Below are 19,663 nucleotides of genomic sequence, written 5' to 3' on the forward strand. Positions count from 1 at the left end.
TGTTTTTTGTCTCACCGTGTCTGCTTGTCTTTTTTACATAGCCAACATTCTGTTTATTGCTGCTCAGCCCACTCCTCCCCCACATTGTATTCTCCAACTGTGTGGACTCATCTGAAGGAGTTGGTGGTGAGATCTTCTAAGAGTTAAGAAGAGTAGAAAGTGGAAGGATTTTCAGGTGCAAAATTTCTTTCAACATTGTAACTCAACCTCCTACTTTGTCCTGAGTCACAGTCTACAATATAAAATGACTCAGAGTTTTCTGACTTGTTGCAATTATCAAAATGATAGATAGATAGATAGATAGATAGATAGATAGATAGATAGATAGATAGATAGATAGATAGATAGATAGATAGATAGATAGATAGGCTTATCAAAATTTACATTGATACATTGATCGATAAATTTGATAAATCATTGAATAAACCTACTGCTATTATACGCGTAATGCAATTTTTTTTTATCGTATCTGCCTCTGCTGGCCCATTCCACCTTCCGTACGTTTTGACGTACACGTAGTTACGTAGGCGGAACCTGAGTTGTAAACAAAAACGACAATCATTATATTCCTCTTCTGAGCCAAAAAAACATAAGAAACGAAACAAAGACATATCTCGTCGAACACAGCTTGTTAAAGGCAAGTATCAGCCTATTAACTATGCCAAACTCTTACGTTACTCACTATGTAGTGAGAGCTACAAACGGGCACATATGGTTTGTTATGTAATAATCAGCAGTGAGTGCTAGCTAGCTAGCTGCTAGCTGTCGAACTTGATGTTAGCAAACATGACGCCGATAACATTCCGTTTAAGTCCGTTAAACTAACGTTATCTCGTACTAACTAGTACTTGTTACTAGATAGTGCCGATTAGTACTAACGTTAACTAGTTCTTCTTTAGTTAAAATTAGTACTATCGACCAGTTAGATAACTATAACGGAACTAGTCGAATTGCTTTTTAGCTTTATCAATGACGGTACAGGGAGTATTACCACAACACTTGATTGTTTCAGCGCCGGTCATATCACATTTTGTCTCTAAAAAACACCTCCTGAAAATGTGGAAGACACTGATTTAAGACTTTTTGTCTTTCGTCTTGGATGCAGTTGCCAATTTGGTAAACATCTACACCAAACACCATTTCACTGAAGGGATCCGATATATTCACTTACTCTGCTTTCATGAAAACACGCCGTGCAGAGCTGCAGTTTGCTGCGAGAAGCCCAGATTACCCTGCTGCTTAGTACGTTATTGATATTTGAATTTGCCAATATGCCAATAACATAAATAGCTCATTGCATAATGGATACTGTCCATAAGCATAGTTTAATTTAATTTCCAAATGAAGTTTGATATAATGTCTTCTACATCAGGGACAGACTGTGGCATTATGTTTATCTCTTGCAAATTACTACTTTACAGAAGACTAGCTGGCTCAAATGACAATCCTGGAATATTATGATGTTCTAAGAAAACTACATACATATGTCATGACATATCCTAAAAACCTGTCTCCCCCACCTCTGTGTGTGTACTTTTAAATAGGTTCCAGATGTGTGGCAGTGCTTGATGCAAGTGCTAGCTCATTAGACATACTTTGGTGTTGTAGGCCTGCAGAAACGACTGCAGCCAGCATGTCCAGGAAACAGACATCGAAACCTGTGCGGAGCAATAAAAAGAGTGAACTGGAACGCAAGAGAGATGAGCGGGCAGCGCGCCGGGCCATTGTAAAAGACCGCAAGAACCGGCCTCAGGATGGTGATGAAGGAGCAGAGTTTGTCAGTTTCTCCAATCAGCTCCAGGCACTGGGGCTCAAGCTGAGAGAAGTCCCTGGAGATGGGTAGGACCCAGAAAAAGATTGTGGCGTCTAGCTGAGCTTTTGTCTCCCTCTGTGTTGTCGCTTACCCCCACTGATACGTTAACACTTTTATCTTAAATCATATAATATATGGGAAGCTTAGCTTCAAGTTGGCGACAGCTGTCTCACCGTTAGTAACTAGGAGGAACATAATGTCTCCAGTCTCTATGTCCATTTCTCCCCTGCCCAGAGTCAATAACGATGTGTTGTTAACTAAACTGTAACATTTTTATAGCTGCATGGCTGCTGCATAGTAAAGGCAAATGTCACTAGTGCCATAAGTTGTTAGTGTTCATCAGTCATGTTTACTACTGGGCCGAAGGTCCAGGAAGCCTGGGTTGTGCAGGACTTAAGTCATTGTTATTGCCCAAAAAACAGAACTTTTCCAGCTAATGCCAACTTTAACAAAGGCACCTGAGAAATGTAAGCCTTTGATTTAAACATATACTGACAGATTTACCAGTGAGAAACATTTATTTTGGCTTTATGTCTTTCAGAAACTGCCTCTTCAGAGCTTTAGGCGACCAGTTGGAGGGTCACTCCCGGGGTCACCTGCGGCTTCGCCAGGAGACTGTCCAGTATATGTCGTCTCATCGACAAGACTTTGAACCCTTTGTCGAGGATGATGTGCCCTTCGCACAGCACTGTAAGTATATGACCCAGTGTGTAACACTGACTAAATCAAGGAAGGAAATAAAAGACTGTGATCAGATAAGAAAACATTCACATTCACAGTAAACAATTTTGTGATGTTACACTACATGATAAGTTAATTGATTTCAAAGAGAGACCATTATGACCAACAACTATGCACTGACCCCTGGTGGTCATCCCTTCTGCTTGGAGCGACAGATAATGTATGTCAGTGGATTCCAACTTGGGGGTTTCAAGATGGTTAATAGGAAGAATGACATAAAAAAACATAAATATTTATCTGCACAAATAGGGTGTATTTTTTAAGACCTCCCTCCATCCTTTGCTTCTTTAGGACTCAAAAGTAGTTAAAGTAAAAAAAAACCTATGTATTGGTTAAACTGATCATAACTGGTACACATTTGTGACCGATGATGAGTGATTGCAAGTAGATGTATAAAGGTGTCCCCAGCAAACAAAGTGCACGGTATGAGGCTGTCTTGACCTCATGTATTTCTTCAGTTTAGAAATGTAAAAAATGTGAAATGACAGTTTAGGGACAATATAGTGTTTTAAAAGATACTATATATTTGCTGTGATGACACCATAAAAAGTTAAGGAAAAAAATCACTGCTTAGATTTTTCTTGTGAATAAATATTTTTGTTTCTTTCCGCCTAGTGTCCAACCTCTCTCAGCCTGGTACATTCGCTGGCAATGACGCTATTGTGGCTTTTGCTCGCAGTCAACAGGTGAAAGTGGTAATCCATCAACTGAACACACCACTGTGGGAGGTAGGGACAGGCAAAATTACAGCAACTAATCTGCTGTGCCATTACTCCGTGATATTTAACTCCCTTTGGTACAACTCACAGTTTATATGTTGTGTTTTCATTGTAGATAAATGGTGCAGAGAAGCAGGTGTGCAGAGAGCTACACATTGCCTACCGCTATGGAGATCATTATGACAGTGTAAGGCGGATTGGAGACAACTCTGAGAGTCCTGCTCAGCTCCGCATAGAGGTATACTGTAATATAAAGAGGGCATCGAATGGGCCTGCATTTAGGAACAAGAGTGTGTCAAGAGTGCGTAATGTCATGTTTAACATTTACATGCTCAAGTATTGTAATGGTTCACCTATTGAGATGCCACTTACTGATGTGTTTCTGATGAGTTCTTTTTCCTTTGCTGTCACCAGAATATGCAGAATTCACGAGGCCAGCAGCGTGAGTTCGGGGATGGTCAGAGGGACAGACAGAAAAACCCTTCCCCCACAGCCTCGGAGGAGGACAACGTGATCCTGAGCTCCATCAAGAATCGAGGAATCCAGGGTCAGAAGTTATACTTGACTCATTAGCTGCAGGAAGAATTAGACTGTCAGGGCAAAAGAGAGCAACTAGGAATCAACTTTATTATACACTTTATAATCATCATGCATTTTCCATTGATAACATACTCATGTCAGCCTGTAATTCAGTACTCTGTATTCTTGATCTTAACAGTGATGATCACGTCACACTGATGCACTCTGTTCATGTGTTTGTGTGTGTGATTTCTGCCTTAGGTGATGAGGAGAACCTGCTCCAGCTGAGTGCGGCAACCATCAATGCTGAGTGGCTTGTCGGATCTGTGCTGGGCCAGTCCTGCCAGGGCCAGTGTGCCTCAGGATCCTGCTCAGCCTGCAGAGCTGCAGCCACAGACTGCAGTGAGCACAAGCAGTCAGCAGAGGGCAGCAACGTACAAAAACCTAAGGTGGAGTCAAAGGAAGAATTTTCCAACTGACAAAAAAGTTTCAGTCCTAGGGATTCTTGTTAATTGCCATTTTATGTCACAGCTTGTCTAGACGAATTAATTGGAATCCAAGTTTATTTTTATTTTTAAATTTACAACACTCATAAAACACCTTAGTTATGGTGAAGTTACGTAAAAACACATTTTTGTTTCCATCATTCCCAGGTATCAAACAAGCAGAGGAAAGAGCAGCAGAGGCAAGAGAAGAAGAAGCGTCAGGAGGAGAGGCATCGGCAGAAGTTTCTCCAGGGCAAAGGAAGCCAGGATCAGAACCAGAACCTGCCAGAAGCTGTTACTCTTGTACCAGCTCTCAACACTCTCAGTATATAGACTGGAGCATGGCCAAAATTACCTACTGCTACTCTAGCTACCGGTGGCTGACGCTGTCCACAACGTTTTGCACATAGTCAGATTTGATTCAGTCACAGTGGGTGACTTTTCCTGATGAGAACCCTATACTTATTTTCCAAACAGTATAACGGTGCCTGCAAACTCGTATGCGTGAGATGCGTGAAAGTTGTGAAAGACAAGAGAGTGACAGAGCACGACTGTCAGTGTTTATGTTGGGTTTTGATTTAGTTCAATCCCTGGTTGGTGTTGGTGTATGTAGAAACCTCCTCAGAGCTGGTCTGCCTACCACGCTACCTATCCCCTTTCTATGCTGGACATCTGGCTTTCCACGACAACCATGCAGATAATCTCGTGCAGCTGGGCTTTTTTGATTTGCCACAAATTCAGTTAATGTTTATTCAGATGTTCAGGTCGTTGTGTTTCGTTCGATCTGACCAAAGAAGGAAGTAAAGGAAGAGCGGCAGATGAATGATTGTTACGCACACTGTGTAAGGAATGTGGCAATAAAAATCAATAAGTGATAATTTACTGTTTATGTGCATCAGCTAATATATTGCATATTCTCCAGGGTGACATGTTGCCTTTGGTATTCATTTCCCATGGTGTTGTATCACTATATTCAAAACAAAAATTATTCCTTGGGTTTTTGTCCCCCTTATGTCACTAGGGTGCAGCCCCAGAAGTTAAGATAGAAGTCTTACCATGATATGTACTGCAACACATAAACACAGTGTACTTACCTCCAATCAAATGGTGCTTTGCGTTCACTTGTGTAATGAGCTTTCTTGCATTCTGTAAAGCTGTTGCAAATAGACCAATCTATTTAGGTCGGACATGAGCATGGTGAACTGTGAGGGATAATGACTGGTGTCATGATCATGTCCTATAATATTCCATAAACTCTGCTTTGCACCTTTTTGTTCCACACTATTGGAATGTTATATTTTAACATATTATATTGAGGCTTCTGATCATACAGCAGCTGAGGTTCTAGTGTGCAGTGCTGTTGTATTGGATAGTAATATTCAGAGGTGTTCATGTTTTTTTTGAGTACAACCGAACCCCTAACTGAGTGTGGTTTTCTCGTCACTTGACATAGAATTACGTATTTGACTGGCTGTTATTCTAATTAGAGTTATCTAGGACTTTCTCTTTAGTGGTCAAACTGTTCACTGTAGATGTGGAATTAGTAAACCAAGGTAGATAAATATTCAAAGCCTCACCGCAGGGGAAAACTGCGCTGGACTCACACCAGCATTATGGGCCTGATAACTCTGTCCGGGGGTCATGCTTATGATTTAGTGCACAATAGTTCAAGAGTAGTTTTCTAACTGGTTACTAGGCATTCAGTTCTTGACATGATGATAGTTTGACAAATTAGGTAAATAATTTCCGTGAGAATGAAGCCATGATTTCTGACAAACTAGACACTTAGTTGACTGTGCTGTACTCCCCTGCCAGTACCGTGGGGAAAGCAGGAGCTTAGAGACAAGCGTCGCACTTTTTGATACCGTCTGTTGACTCAGTGGCTGCCTTCTTATCATACTGAGAGTGGGATGTTAATTTGAATACTGTACCCTCATGCAATAAAAGAAACTGACCTGTTGCACTGAGCTCCAGTAAAAGAACTGAGACAAAATGAAATACAGCACTCGCCAGAGACATAAGATTTCTAATCATACCAAACAGAAGTTTTTCCAAAAATGTAAAACACATTTAATTCATGGCTTATCATAAGGATTTCAAATAAGCAGAACTAGACCATGTACTAAAGTCAGGTTATGTGTATTGTGATATCTAAAGTGAGAAATAATCCAATTCACATACAAAGAAATGTTCATTTTATTAAAACAGCATAAAAAATTACATGAATGGAAGTCAAGGTGGGGCTCACAGGGATAATTTTGTATTCAACAGACTTGATAAACTATGTACACTTTATTCTAAACACACTCCTCTGTTGGCAGACAGCCTCAGAGACTGAAACCTACATGCTGGTATGAATTACACTTTAAAGCGAGACTATGTGACTTGCTGAATAATGTTATGTGGCATTTATGAACTAATGTTAAATGCTAATGCCGGTGGCACAAGAAGAAGAGAATCTTAAAGCCAGAAAAACTGACTCCACAATGCCAGTCAAAAGTTAGCATTAGCCACCATACGCTACTGGTCATACCAGACCAAGTGAGGCTGTACTGTAGCAGCAAAACCCATCATTATATTGAATTAAGCAAAGGTGTGTTTTGTTGCCAGCTGAGACAGTGTGGCTGGTTTTGTTTTTATTTTTACACTGAGTGTGTGTGTCATCATGACAAATGTGGTACTGAGACGCCTACTGTAGTGGGAACCACCACATAGGTGGTAGTGAGTACTCTGTCAGGTGTTTAGTTTGTGGACAGATTATATCACTGTAGAACTGTGCATGATTCAGTCACAACACTTTACAGGCGTGTAGTTGTGATGGTGTGATGGTGTGGTGTGGTCTGACCCATGAGCGCTGATAACTCATGTACTAATGTAGTGATGACTATTTAGTACTCAAGGGGTCAAAACATCACCATCACATGACGGTCTCTAGTCGCTTTTGAATTTAACTTTTGATTTGTAAGAAGGTGAATGTGTTTCATCCTTTTGCAAACTGTACATAGTCTCACTTTAAACATCTGTGGTCCTTGGAAAATAAAAAATTACACTCAAAAAGTCACATTATACCATATTCCACCACTGTTTTTACAGTAGAATAAGAGGTGTGAGGTCTGGTAAAATGTGGGATGTCACTAAGGTTTCTGGGCAGCTCCTTCTGAATATCAAAGCTTTTGGATGATGCAGTTTCACATTGAATCTCCTCCATAAGGATAACTTTCCATCTTCTGGCTTCTTAGTCCAGTAAACCTTATGATACAAGATGAAATCTGTGTGACTGAAGGACTGTTAGTTTGTAAATCAGTGCCGTGAAAGCTGCTACTGCTGCTCTAGAAGTCCTGTCGGATATTCTCCTTGTTCTCGTCCCCCTGCTGTTGTCTGAGCTGAGCGATTTCGTTCTCCAGTTGGACAATAGCCCGCTCGATCTCATAGTTCTTGCTGACCAGAGACACCCAGCTGTTGAGGGACAGATACAGATGTTAAGACAGAGGGAAATCTAACCTGCATATTTGCTATGTAGAGTGATGCTCTTTTCAACAACATACTTTGACTCCAGCTCTCGCAGTTTAGCTCCTCCTGCCAACTGATCGTTCTTACGCTGCCAGTTAATGTCCTGAATTTGCTTCCTGAGCAGCAAAGAAAAAAAATGTCAAAATTAAATTGTTAAATGTGAAAAAAAAAGTTTGAAACAAACAAAAATGTTCCAGGGATTACTCACCTGAATTTCTGAAGTTCCTTTTGTGCCATCTCAATCATGAAGGCCAAGTTACTGTAGGAGGAAGACAAAACATGTTAATGGCCTTCAGGCTTGTTAAACACCGAGTTACTGTCTGTGAGAAAAGGCCGCTGTCACATACTCGTTATAGACTTTCCATGCGTTGGTTCCATATTGTGACATGAGCTCCAGGTTCTCAATGCGGACTGCCTGGTGCTCCAGCTGGGCCATTGAGTTGTTGACGCACTCCTGCCACGCTGTAATGTCGTTCTTCTGTCCCGCTGACGGCGCTGGCAGCTCATATCTCCACAGGGAAGAAAAAACAGTCAGATGAAATTCACAGGGTATGAAAAAGAGATGAAGATGAAATGATCAACATTTGAAGCCACAGAGCAAAAATAAAAATGCAGGAAATATTTTTAAAAAAATACACCATTCTACACTTTTAAAGACTCCCTTTGATGAAAAACAATTTCTTAACTGTTAACATGTCATGATGTTTTTTTATATACTACAGTATAACACAATTCATGAGTGAAGCAGTCAATGCCATGGCTGTGTATTTCCAACTTGGAACTGCAATAAACCAATAACGTGTCATAAACATGGATTCAGACGGCCAGGGGGTCACACGTCATACCATCGACTTGTGGGGACGGGGTTGGGCTAAATAAACCCAAAACCTTGTCAGTACAGAGAATCAGAGTTTACATTAGCACAACCACTAACACTGTGTCAACCGCCACCAGCTGCAAGCTAACAAACAACATTAAGAAAATAAAAGCTGCTAACTACGCTAATCATTCTGATACGTCTGCTAGTCGTTGATTTTGGTCACAACAAAGTCCTCATTCGTGTCTGGATCTGACAGAGGTTCAAACATGAGGCCGAGTCTCTCCAGTGTTTCCTCCTCTAATCATCTCAATACTCTGCTCTTTCACCTGGCAACCTAGCACAAGCAGTGGTGGTGGGCAGGGCACAAGGCCTGATCCAAAATTTCTCAATGAGGAAGTAAGCGTAGATGTGTTTTCTGAACCCAGTTCTCAATTTTTGTTCACTTTTTACATGGGTAAAACATGTTCAACAAAATATTAACCATAGCAGAGTATTTTTACATTGTTTAAAGCATGTCTGGAGAGGAACTTTAGATGATAAAGTCGGGTTACACCTGAGGCTGCAACTAACTATTGCTGGCATTATCCATCAATTATTTTCGTAGTCATTACAAATTCAATAAAATGTTGCATATACCACATGTTCACTTGCAGTTTTACTACAATATTGTATCAGCTCCACACACCAACAGAGACAATTTCACATTCTTGTCAAATACACCCTTCATTTAGAAGAGTTCATGGTTGAACATTTAATCACCTCCACAAACAAAAAGACATTTATGTTAAAAGCCATAATGAGTTGCAAATTTATTAGTCAATCGAATTATTCTGCAGATTTTTTTATTTAGATACATTCTCTGAAACAAAAATGGCAAATGTTCACTCACTCACTACAGATATTTTCTGGTTTTCTTAGTCATCTGTGATAGTAAACTGAATTTCTTTGCACGACTGGTTGGACAAAACAAAATATTGAAAGATATATCACTATGAGCACTCTTTCTTTGCTATTTGGTAATTTTATACACCAAATGATAAACTGGGGAAATAATGAGTAGAATAATTAATAATGAAGATATTCATTAGTTGCAGCAATAATTTAGATTATAAGTGTGATGCTGGGTGTCCAAGTCTTTGAAGCTCAGGTACCACACCCTGCTGTCTACCTAGTAGCATCATACAGGCAGATTCTGTTACCTCTTGGCCCATTCGCAGTATTTGGTACAGGATAATGTTTACTTTTCAAACAGTAGTTGTGACCTGAGTGAACTTGACTTTGAAGTGAGCCAAGTGGCCTTAAGTGAACTTGATTTTACTTTGAAGCGAACCACCTGTGTTAACACCCTTAAAAAATACAGAGGCACCTCACTGAGTAGCTTATTCGAAGTTAATGCACATTGTTCATGCACGTGTCCTCTGAGGCAAATAAGGAAAGTGCACAACCTCTGTCTCAACTATCATGAGGCTCCAACACAGACTCCAGCAGTGTGCAGGATTTACCTCTTCATGCTCAGGAGATCCATAGGCTGCCGTGCCGCAAGCCGTTCAAATTCATTCCTCATAATTTCTGTCTGAAGAGTGATAAGAAAAAAAAAAAAGAAATCTTATGTATGTTATTTCTTTCACACTGGTCACAGCCATGAAGAAGGTTTCAGATGTGTGAGGAGTTTGTCACCTCAAAAGTAGAGAAGTCAGGTGTGGGCAGGTAGCTCAGGTAGTTCTTGGTTGGTCGGTATCTTCTGGTTTCCTCCTCAACCAACGCTGCAGCCTGCGGGCCAAAGGAGAATCAACTGTTTGCACAAGAAAAGCACTGGAGCTACCAGCAACTGAACTTTTTACACTTGGTACTGAACCTCTCAACATTTACTAGTATGGGTGATTTTCAAACTGAACTTGCTGGACAGATAATCAAGTTAAAGTTGGTTATTTAACTACGAGTAGATGTTTACCATTCCCCCATAATCTTACATTTTGGGAGGGTGCAAAAGCATCTGAAACAACATTCAGACATAAAACAGGCAATAATGTCAAGGAGGCCTGGGATTATGCGGACTAAAAGGCTACACCAGCTTCTTTCACTCATGCTGTTCTCCTTCTTTGGCAGAAGTTGGAGTTATTAGTCTCATATCATCTTCAAATGGAAAAAAAACAGAAACATATCTTACTTGATTTACCATGACAGCCTAGAGAGTTTATTTTGAAACCATCTTAATATTTACTTAACTTTTGTTTGTTTCAAATACCCAGTCTTCTTAATTCATCTTGTTAAGGAGAGAAGTGGATTTAGGCCATTAACATGAGGATTATGAGTCATGCCTTAAGTGCAAATAAAGGAATATGACAAAAAAGCAAAATGTTGTTGACTTCCCAAGTTTTCTTTCCTTACATTTTCACCCTACCTCAGACCCTGATCAAGGAGCTCATTGAGGAGACTTAGGTGATTCCTATATTTCCATATCCCTCCTGCACAATCACAAGATGTTTCAGGTTGTATTGAAATATTAAAATCTGAATTTATTTTGGCAGCTCTCCTGACTATTTTAATTTGCTTTCATTAATGATGTTAAATGCTGTTGCCTTGAGAAGTCTATTAAAGGTGTCAGGTGCGAGCCAAGCGATTAACCTCTTGATGAGCAACTGTTCTTTGTAGGCAAAGGAAGAAATGAAGAGCTGAAGAGGATGTTTGATGTTTCATACTGTAGCGCGTCAAATCACACGTCAGCCCCGCACCAGCTCCCTGGTCCTGTGAATGCTAGCTGACTAGCACCCGTGCTTTTTCTACTATGACATCAAAATATCTGACCTGAGCAAGCAAACTCTACAGAGCTGCGTAATGTACACTTTATTAGTAGTAGAAAAAAAGTCTACTTAAGTTCTACTAATGTGCAATTGAGCACTTAGTAAAAGGTCAGAGGTGATCAATAGGAACAATGGCCACATTACTTTGACAAATAATTGAATTTAGTTTAATGTGGAGAATTGACAGCTGAGGTGCCACAATAGAGAGAAGGGCCTTTTGAGATGTCATAGCAGACATTTTAAGGAAAAACATTGGAATTAATAACATTTATGATGGCTGAATTTCTTTTAGGTGCCAAGGCTCTGGTAATGTGCTGGTGGCTTACTAGACCATCTAACTAGGACACATTAAAGTACAAAAGCACAGCACACACTGAAGCTGAGTCAATGATAGAGTGGGAAAAGTCTCATACTTAAAGATACACATCTCATAGTTAAGATATAAAAGTTAAAATTACAAGATAGGGGCTTCATTTTTTCCCCTTTAGTGAATACAATAAACTTCCATAGAAAATAAAGACACACCATTAATGTTATTAGCTACACCTATTCTTCAAATGCTATGACATGTAAGGATGTCGGTGGTGATAAAAGGTCTATAGGTTCCCATGCTGTGTGAAGACCAGCCCCAACAACTGCAACTGCATTTGTAGCACTGTGTAAAGATTTTAAGCACCTTAGTTATTTCACAAAAAATGTCTTGGAAAGTTATTTTATATCTTGTAAATCATTGTGTCAATATTCATATGCTGTTAAAGACAGTAACGGACCACTTTCCTGATTTAAAAAAAACCTTTTAGGCATATAGCCTAAAACATGATTAAACAACTTTTCATTAGCACTAAACAGGTGCTGATTAAAAACAACATAACAAATCAAAAACATCAACTGCAACAGAAACAGATGTGTGTGAGGAATAAAGCTGGGTGAGGGACAGCCAAACTAAAAAGGCACAAGAGAGAGACAAAGATGATCATCCTGCATCAGTAAGGTTTCAGAACAGACAGCTGTTTCCAGATGTGCTGTCCAAGCTCTTCTGCAGAACCACAAAGAAATGGGCAAGGTTGAGGACTGGAAACACAATGGTTATCTCTGTACCACTGACAAGTACATGAAGATTCTTACAAAGCAATTGAAAGGTCCAAGAAATTCTCATCCAGGATATACATTTATGTCAGATGGGTTAGGGCTACAAGTTCCTCTATGTGAAAGTCTTGTTTCAGATGTTTTGGATGTTTAAGTTTTTAGGAAGGTCCGAGTCTGAGTAAATCATAAACTAAAGTGAAACCCTACCTGCCAATATACTTCTGATATTTAATACTGATATATAATTATAGCTAACTGTGAGCTAATTAAATGTAGTTATTATCTGCTGAAATGCTCTATGGTTCCAGTGTGCTACTTCCATCTTTGGGTACAGCATGGTTAGCTAAGCTAGCATGCTGCGGTTAGCGGCAGGATACAAAAGAACTGACGTTTACTCACCGCCTCTCTCACACCTGTTGCATCATAACCTTGGTCAAAATATGGCAAAGCATCGACGAACACTTCACCGGCTACCGAAGCCGTTCCGGCCATTTTAATCAGCGTGTGCTGTTAAGTTTATTTCCCTCTCAGCTGAAACTCTTCTCCAGGAAGCTAACTAGCTACCAGGAAAGGTTTCCGGTTCGGCCTTCAAAATAAAAGCCCTACGTGACACTGCCGTAAGTTTTTGCTTGTGACATCTAGTGGAGTGGAATAGCAGTGCTGCTTGACAAAGCCAAGCTGTAAAGGGCAGGTGCTGTACTGAAACACATATTTAAGTACTCTGGTTAAGGTATTTAGACCTGTATTGCTCAAAACTTTTCTTAAATATAAACTTTTACAAAGACAGTCAAAGAATTAAATGCTAGTTTATTTGATTTTACATCTACATTTTATGTGTTGACAAGGGAATTGTGACTCTTAAGTAATACATACAATATATACATATACAGTATATACACACACACATACACAATATAATATACAAGCAATACACAGATTATATAAAAGACCAGCACTATATAAATAGTGCAACTGTGTGGTTGTGGTGTGAAATAAAACAGAAAAAAATGAGTTAAATTCAAAACATTATTAGTTTTGTTTACAGGTAAAAACTGATTGTTTCCTGAGAATGAGCACTGGTGAGACTGGTGATGATGATGATCACAGAAGGAAGATTTTAAAACCCGGTATGCAGATACTACATCAAAGCACATGTGTGTAAGGTGCATATTGTTAAAATAAAATCTAATTTGTTTTGAAAAGGGATGGGTAATATAAGACTTTTCTTCCCCCTGCTCCTTTTCAATCATGAAACGTTTATTATGTTGCTCCATACTGTAGGCTAGTTTCTGTTGTCAAGGGGGTCACAAGACTCAGTTTTAAATCCATGCGTCCCTGAGGACTCCTGCACCGCATTACATCATTGTTGACATCACTTCTACAAGTACACATTCAGCAAAGAACCACAGTGCTAGGGCACCATTTAGGACAAGGCCAACATTCACTCCAGCCTGCAAGCTCTCCTCCTCAAACAGTCAGCTTTCATTAAGCTAACCCATGGTGTTCTGATTGGCTGCATTGTTTTTCTCTGTCAGCAGCCTCTTGAAGTGGGTTGTTCAACTTTTTCATTCTTCTTTGTGTTTCACACCTCTCACAATTGACTAAAAGGTTTGCTCAAACCTAAACTACAAAGCTGTTTCTGTTTGTTTAGTTTATTCATACATTTCATACCCTTGAACCAAATGGGTTTTAGTTTCAAATTACATTTAAATACATAATCACGCTGTAATTTGAGAGCGGGGAATGTAATTGCTGATAGAAATTAAGCTCACATGCAGGCCAGCTGTGGTTATTACACACATAACCTCTCTCTCTCTTGGCAACAAAATGCACTTTAAGTATTTAAAGTAAAAATATTATACAGAAGGACCCCTGTCAGTCTTGATCATCATCATTATTATTATTATTTAATTATCGGTGGAATTTGAACTATTTCATACTTCATTCATACACTGGTGGATAGTTTAATCTATCATAATGCCTCATGTTTTATCAACTGATCCCAAGTTAAAATTAGAAAAGTCTGTTAAATGAATGTAGTCATTCCTATCACTGAGAATATGATTGTTTACTGTGTCTCTCACAATGCAGTCATTATATTTCTTTAATACTGCTTTCTGTTTCTTAGAGAAGAAAATTAGATGTGTGTGTGTGTGTGTGTGTGTGGGTTGGGGTTTAGGGATTTATATAGTGGCCTTAATTTAACACATGCAAATAGGCAAAACATAAGAAAAAGTAAAAAAAAAAAACAACCCTCACCCATATACGCATACACTGTGAAGTGAGAAAATTCACCCAAATAAAGGAAGTGGTGCAAATACAGAAAACACAACCAAGTACAGAAATGAGATGCAAATACAAAAACACAACCTGTCAATTAAAAGTGCGTCTACTCTATAACAGACCGTGTCATATAGTTATAATAGGCGACTGTATATCTTTGTTTAGAGAGAGATACATATACAGAAATATGATTTGTATTTATATGAAATATGAGCCTGAGCCCGACAACCAGCAGCCTCCTCCACCTTACTGTCGCCATCACACTTGAGGATGCTGTTTCTGGGCATGTGGCAGCGGGTCAATCTGCTCAGACAAATGGCTGCAGCACCTGTCCTCACAAGCCTCCCACCTTCTGTTGGGTTCATTGAGCCTGCAAACCTCTCACTTCCTCATCATCCGATCTCTTCATCCAATCCTAGTTGTTAATAAAGTGTTGAAAGGATTTTGGTGTTGCTGTTTTTTCAGAAAATGATGCAGAGTTTGTCGGGTGGAGCTCCTCTTGGGTTCGTTTTTCTGCTCTCCAATCCAATTGTTTAACAGGGATTTTCTTGGCCTCACCTCTGAGATGCGGAGTCTGACTTCGTGGCTCTTCACCTCAGAAGTCAGGCACTTAAAGCTGGCTTTGTCTTATACTCTTCGCGTACAGCAAAGATCAGCCCCGTCGTGCCTCCTCTGCTGCTCCTTTCTCAGATCACAGAGGCGTGAATCTGAGACTTGTGATGGCTCGTCCACCACCATCATCACCTTTTCCCACAGACACCTCTCTTTCTTCAGTTCACTCCTAATTTTGTTTCTCCAGGGCCTTTGTCAAGGAGGCTCACTGCTGTTGGTGTGTGTGTGTGAGAGAGGAGACAGTGTAAAGAGCTTTACATGAAAGTGTAAATGCAGTCCATTTTCCTGTTTGGTGATTTTCAGTGTTTGAACAGATGAAGGGCTGCTTGCTCTTGTGTGTGTGTGCAAAACCTCCACAGCTGTTTGATTTATAAAATCTTTGTGAGGCTAATTAGACCAACTCAAATCCATCCAACTATGATACAAACAAAGCTATTTTTCTTTGTTAAAACCTAAAAACTGAGACAAAGGGTTTTCACCTGCTGGAAATGAAATATATTGTCAGTACTGCTTTTCCCTAACACTGTGAGTGATGTTCATACAAGGCAGGATAAATGTCACTCATCTTAATGAGCTGTCTTCCGTAAGAGCAGTTATGACAAGTTGAGGTAACCATCATCTGTGAAGCCACAACAGGTGTTAAAGCAGCAGCATGAAATCTTACTGACACAAAAACTAATGCTAACCTTCACAAGCTTTATGGGCAAATTACTCATACTTTTTTTTTTTCCTCATTATAGCAAACTCACCACCAGCTGAACCACACTCTCAGGCAAATCAGGTGACTGGGTAGCATGTATGCAGTATTGCAAACAGGAACAGATAACGTGTCATTGTATCATCATCCATTTTATTGATTGGTGTTATAATATAATATAAAAACAACTACATCTGAAAAGGGACACTTTAGGACCCAGACACGGTTCACTGGAGCTTGGGCAGATTACTTTTTCAGCACCGTACAGCCACAGAGCTAAGACATCACTGTGTGTGTGTCGTTGGCACTGCAGTGAGACAGTGTCACTATTGGAGATGGCAGGATTCTCTTGTGGATGCAGTAGAAATATGAACTTGATTGATCTTGAAATTAATACAGCTTTACGTACTGTTTTTACATTAAGTTAATGAAAAAAATGTGAGTTCATTATTTGTAAGAATTACACTTTAGAGCTGGAAAAAGCCAACTTCAGAATAAAATGGTGCCTTCCTGAAAGTGAAGAATAGGTCACATGTATTCTCTTACTCCCACAGCAAAGTGTGAGAGTATTTTCTAAGAGCAGCTCTGGGGTGATCACATGTTGAATCATAAGGATAAAAACTACATCTACATCTACATCTTCCACATTGTTCATTTATTAAAGTTCTTTACATGTTGTTGTCCATGATGTTTATAGCCTATATAATTTTAATTTCAAGGTTAATTTCGAAAAATACATTCGCAGTTTCAGGGAATTTCTTGTCTGTAACTCACCTTTAACTGCACATTTGCTCTGTGGGAGGAAACCGGAGCACCTGGAGAAAACCCATGCAGACACAGAGACATGCAAACTCCACAGTCAGACCCTCTGATGCTGGATGAGAGAGGGAAGTGCACAGTTGTGGTCATATCATCAAAAGGTAGCACGATGAAACTACTGGCCCAATATATGCCCATTTCTGGCCCATATACTTCCACATCTGGGTTGATTCCAGCTGTTATCTATCCTCCTGTGTTGGCTGACAGCCATGAATTTTTTTTATGTGTGCACCCGCATTGGTCCAGATGTTGAAGTAGCATCTAACAGCATCTGACAGCTATGCTGTATGTCGGCCAGACATGGGCTAAGGAACCGGGCATATCTGGAGCCACAAAAAGCACAATATGTGGCTGAAATATTCCATAGAATAATTTTGCTTCCTGTAAAGCAACTGTGAAAAAGTCAGGGTAAATCCAAACTTGTTCTTTCTGTGATGTAGTATTACACTGGACTGTTTCCATGATTTCCATGATATACAGGCCTTTGTGTATTGTTGCTGTAATGGTACTTTACTAAAAGCGGGGTGGCAGAAGGTTTTTTTCGCCTGTGGTAGCAGGAGTGCATGTCTTGGTCTGTGCTCTGCCACATTGTCAGAGCGCTTCTTCACACATGTACTGTTGCACTGATTTCATACAGTGCATATTACAAGGCCTACACAAAACTGTAGCTGTATTTTGGATCTATCTTTTACTCATGTCAGTATTGGTTATGATTCATTTTATTGACCTTTTTTTGTCTGATCACTCATGTATTGCTTTTGATAGTGCTCTCCAGAGTGAGTCAGTAAAACAACCACAGATGGTGCGTTCTCACATCTTTAATGAAGACACCCCATCAAAATTCTCCTCCATTCTTTGTAGCAATATTATAACCAATGCATTAGGTGCTGAGAATCTGGTACACCATTTTCGCTCTCTCTTTGTAACTCTACCTTATATAAGGTTACGCTTCTTAGATCCACAGTGAAGTGTGATTGGATGACAGATGACATTTGTACTCTTAAAAGGGAATGCAGGCAAGTAGAGTGTAAGTGGAGAAGGTCAAAGCTCCTAGTGCATTATCAGCAAATGAAAGAAAATGCAAGAACCATGTATTTTTCTGTTTTAATACAGTCAAAGCACAACCCCAGGTCTCTTTTTAATGCTTTTGACTGTCTTATGATTTTTTTTTAATTTTCTATGAATAAGGTAAATGTGGTAAGATCAAAGATCAAGCTTCCCACTTTTTTTATTGACGCCCCTTGTTCAAATCGTACCTCTCTATCTCATTTTACACAAATCTCCCAAAATGAAATCCTAGACATTATGTCTCACCTCAAATTATTATCTAGTCCCGTGGATATTATGCCTCCTAAATGTGTATCATATGCCTTCCCCCCTTGGTTGCTCACTATAATTAATCTGTCACTATCCTCTGGTTGTGTCCCTGCTATTTAAAAACTGCTTGCAGACAACCACTTTTCCTAAAGAAATGGTCCACACTCAACACATTACAGCAACTATAGACTACGTTCTAAGCTGCCCTATAGCTAAACTCCTTGAAAAGACAGTGATTCTACAAGTCACGAGGCTCTGAATGATAACAACATATATAAAGAATTCCAGTCAGGTTTCAGAAAATACTACAGAACTGAGAGTGCGCTTGTTGGAGTAACAAATGCTCTATTAAGAACTGTTGACTCAGGTGATTGTTCAGTTCTAATGACATCTTTCACCTACTCGTCTAACCACAAATGTTTGTTCCTATTGGTGACCATGTTTCACCCTCTTCCCTAGTACATTTTGGGGTGCTCCAGTGCTCCATTCTGGGACCTATTCTTTTGTCTTCTTTTTGTTATGACTATCATTTTATCGATGATATGCAGATATATGTGCTGGTAAAACCTGAAAACCCCACCAGCTTGCCCAAAAATTGACATTATAAACTGAACTTCTGCTAACCTCCTTCAGTTAAATGCAGATAAATGTGAAGACCTTACAATGAGGATAAAGATTTAAAATCCTCACTTCACCCATTTTCTAACAGCACTTCTCTAAGAAACCTAGATGCCCTATTTGATTCCAACCTCAATTTTGAGATTCATGTCAAGCAAGATAATCCAATCCTGCTTCTATCATTTAAGGAACATTGCTAAGATCTGTTCATGTCTAAGCTTCAGAGACACGGAAATTGTCAAACATCTCATTTCCTCATTTTTAGATTACTGTACAAATGGTCTCCTAACAGGCAGAAAACAATTCATAGCCTTCAAATAGTACAGCTTATAATATTTTAAGATTCTTCTTATGACTTTAAAATCACATAAGGACCTTGTCAGACTATTGTTTCCAAATGAACTGCCCCTTATCAACCTTTACATAGACTGAGCTCCTCAGACCGGAACTACACTGGTAGTTCCCATGTCAAAATGCAAGACTAAAGGGGACGGAGCTTTTACTGTCAGGGCACCACAACTTTGGAACAACCTATTCAATGAACTGCAGATTCCGCATCTGCTTTTAAATCAATCCTGAAAACACATTTCTTTTACAGAGCTTTTTAATATATGTGTATCTATCTATCTATCTATATATATATATATATATATATATATATATATATATATATATATATATATATATAGAGAGAGAGAGAGAGAGAGAGAGAGATATCTATATAGATATAGATATAATTAGATTTATAGATCTTTTTTGTTTTAATCTCTATTATTTTGTATCTGAAGATGTGTTTCTTGTTTGTTTTGTTGTTTTATCCCAT

General features: G+C 39.3%; 2 protein-coding genes and 1 long non-coding RNA gene across 5 annotated transcripts; 1 reads left to right on the plus strand and 2 right to left on the minus strand.

Annotated features, from left to right (window-relative positions):
• LOC139620146 (uncharacterized) lies at positions 1-1,250 on the minus strand. The gene is made up of 3 exons (XR_011690749.1): positions 1,172-1,250; positions 432-534; positions 1-136 (listed from the first exon to the last, which is right to left on the minus strand). It is a non-coding gene; the product is annotated as an uncharacterized lncRNA (long non-coding RNA).
• otud3 (OTU deubiquitinase 3) lies at positions 500-5,204 on the plus strand. 3 transcript variants are annotated; one of them, XM_071475378.1, is made up of 8 exons: positions 500-637; positions 1,609-1,839; positions 2,355-2,503; positions 3,170-3,282; positions 3,389-3,511; positions 3,688-3,820; positions 4,054-4,241; positions 4,446-5,204. In XM_071475378.1, the coding sequence occupies exons 2-8, from the start codon at positions 1,634-1,636 to the stop codon at positions 4,608-4,610; spliced, it is 1,077 nt and encodes a 358-aa protein (XP_071331479.1). In that variant the 5' UTR covers positions 500-637; positions 1,609-1,633; the 3' UTR covers positions 4,611-5,204. The 3 variants fall into 3 exon arrangements, with proteins under 3 accessions (XP_071331479.1, XP_071331477.1, XP_071331478.1); XM_071475376.1 differs by having other exon boundaries at positions 502-637; positions 1,545-1,839; XM_071475377.1 differs by lacking the exon at positions 500-637 and adding an exon at positions 1,130-1,242 and having other exon boundaries at positions 1,545-1,839.
• A 1,251-nt stretch (positions 5,205-6,455) lies between these two features.
• On the minus strand, positions 6,456-13,078 carry bcas2 (BCAS2 pre-mRNA processing factor). Its single transcript, XM_071475380.1, has 7 exons — positions 12,894-13,078; positions 10,285-10,377; positions 10,110-10,180; positions 8,135-8,296; positions 7,996-8,046; positions 7,823-7,903; positions 6,456-7,733 (listed from the first exon to the last, which is right to left on the minus strand). The coding sequence occupies exons 1-7, from the start codon at positions 12,984-12,986 to the stop codon at positions 7,607-7,609; spliced, it is 678 nt and encodes a 225-aa protein (XP_071331481.1). The 5' UTR covers positions 12,987-13,078; the 3' UTR covers positions 6,456-7,606.
• Between the last annotated feature and the right edge of the window lie 6,585 nt (positions 13,079-19,663).

Source organism: Trachinotus anak, unplaced genomic scaffold, assembly GCF_046630095.1.
Source record: "Trachinotus anak isolate AG129_WGS33_773 ecotype Australia unplaced genomic scaffold, CSIRO_AGI_Tana_v1 ptg000004l, whole genome shotgun sequence".
In the NCBI taxonomy this organism is placed as follows: domain Eukaryota; kingdom Metazoa; phylum Chordata; class Actinopteri; order Carangiformes; family Carangidae; genus Trachinotus; species Trachinotus anak.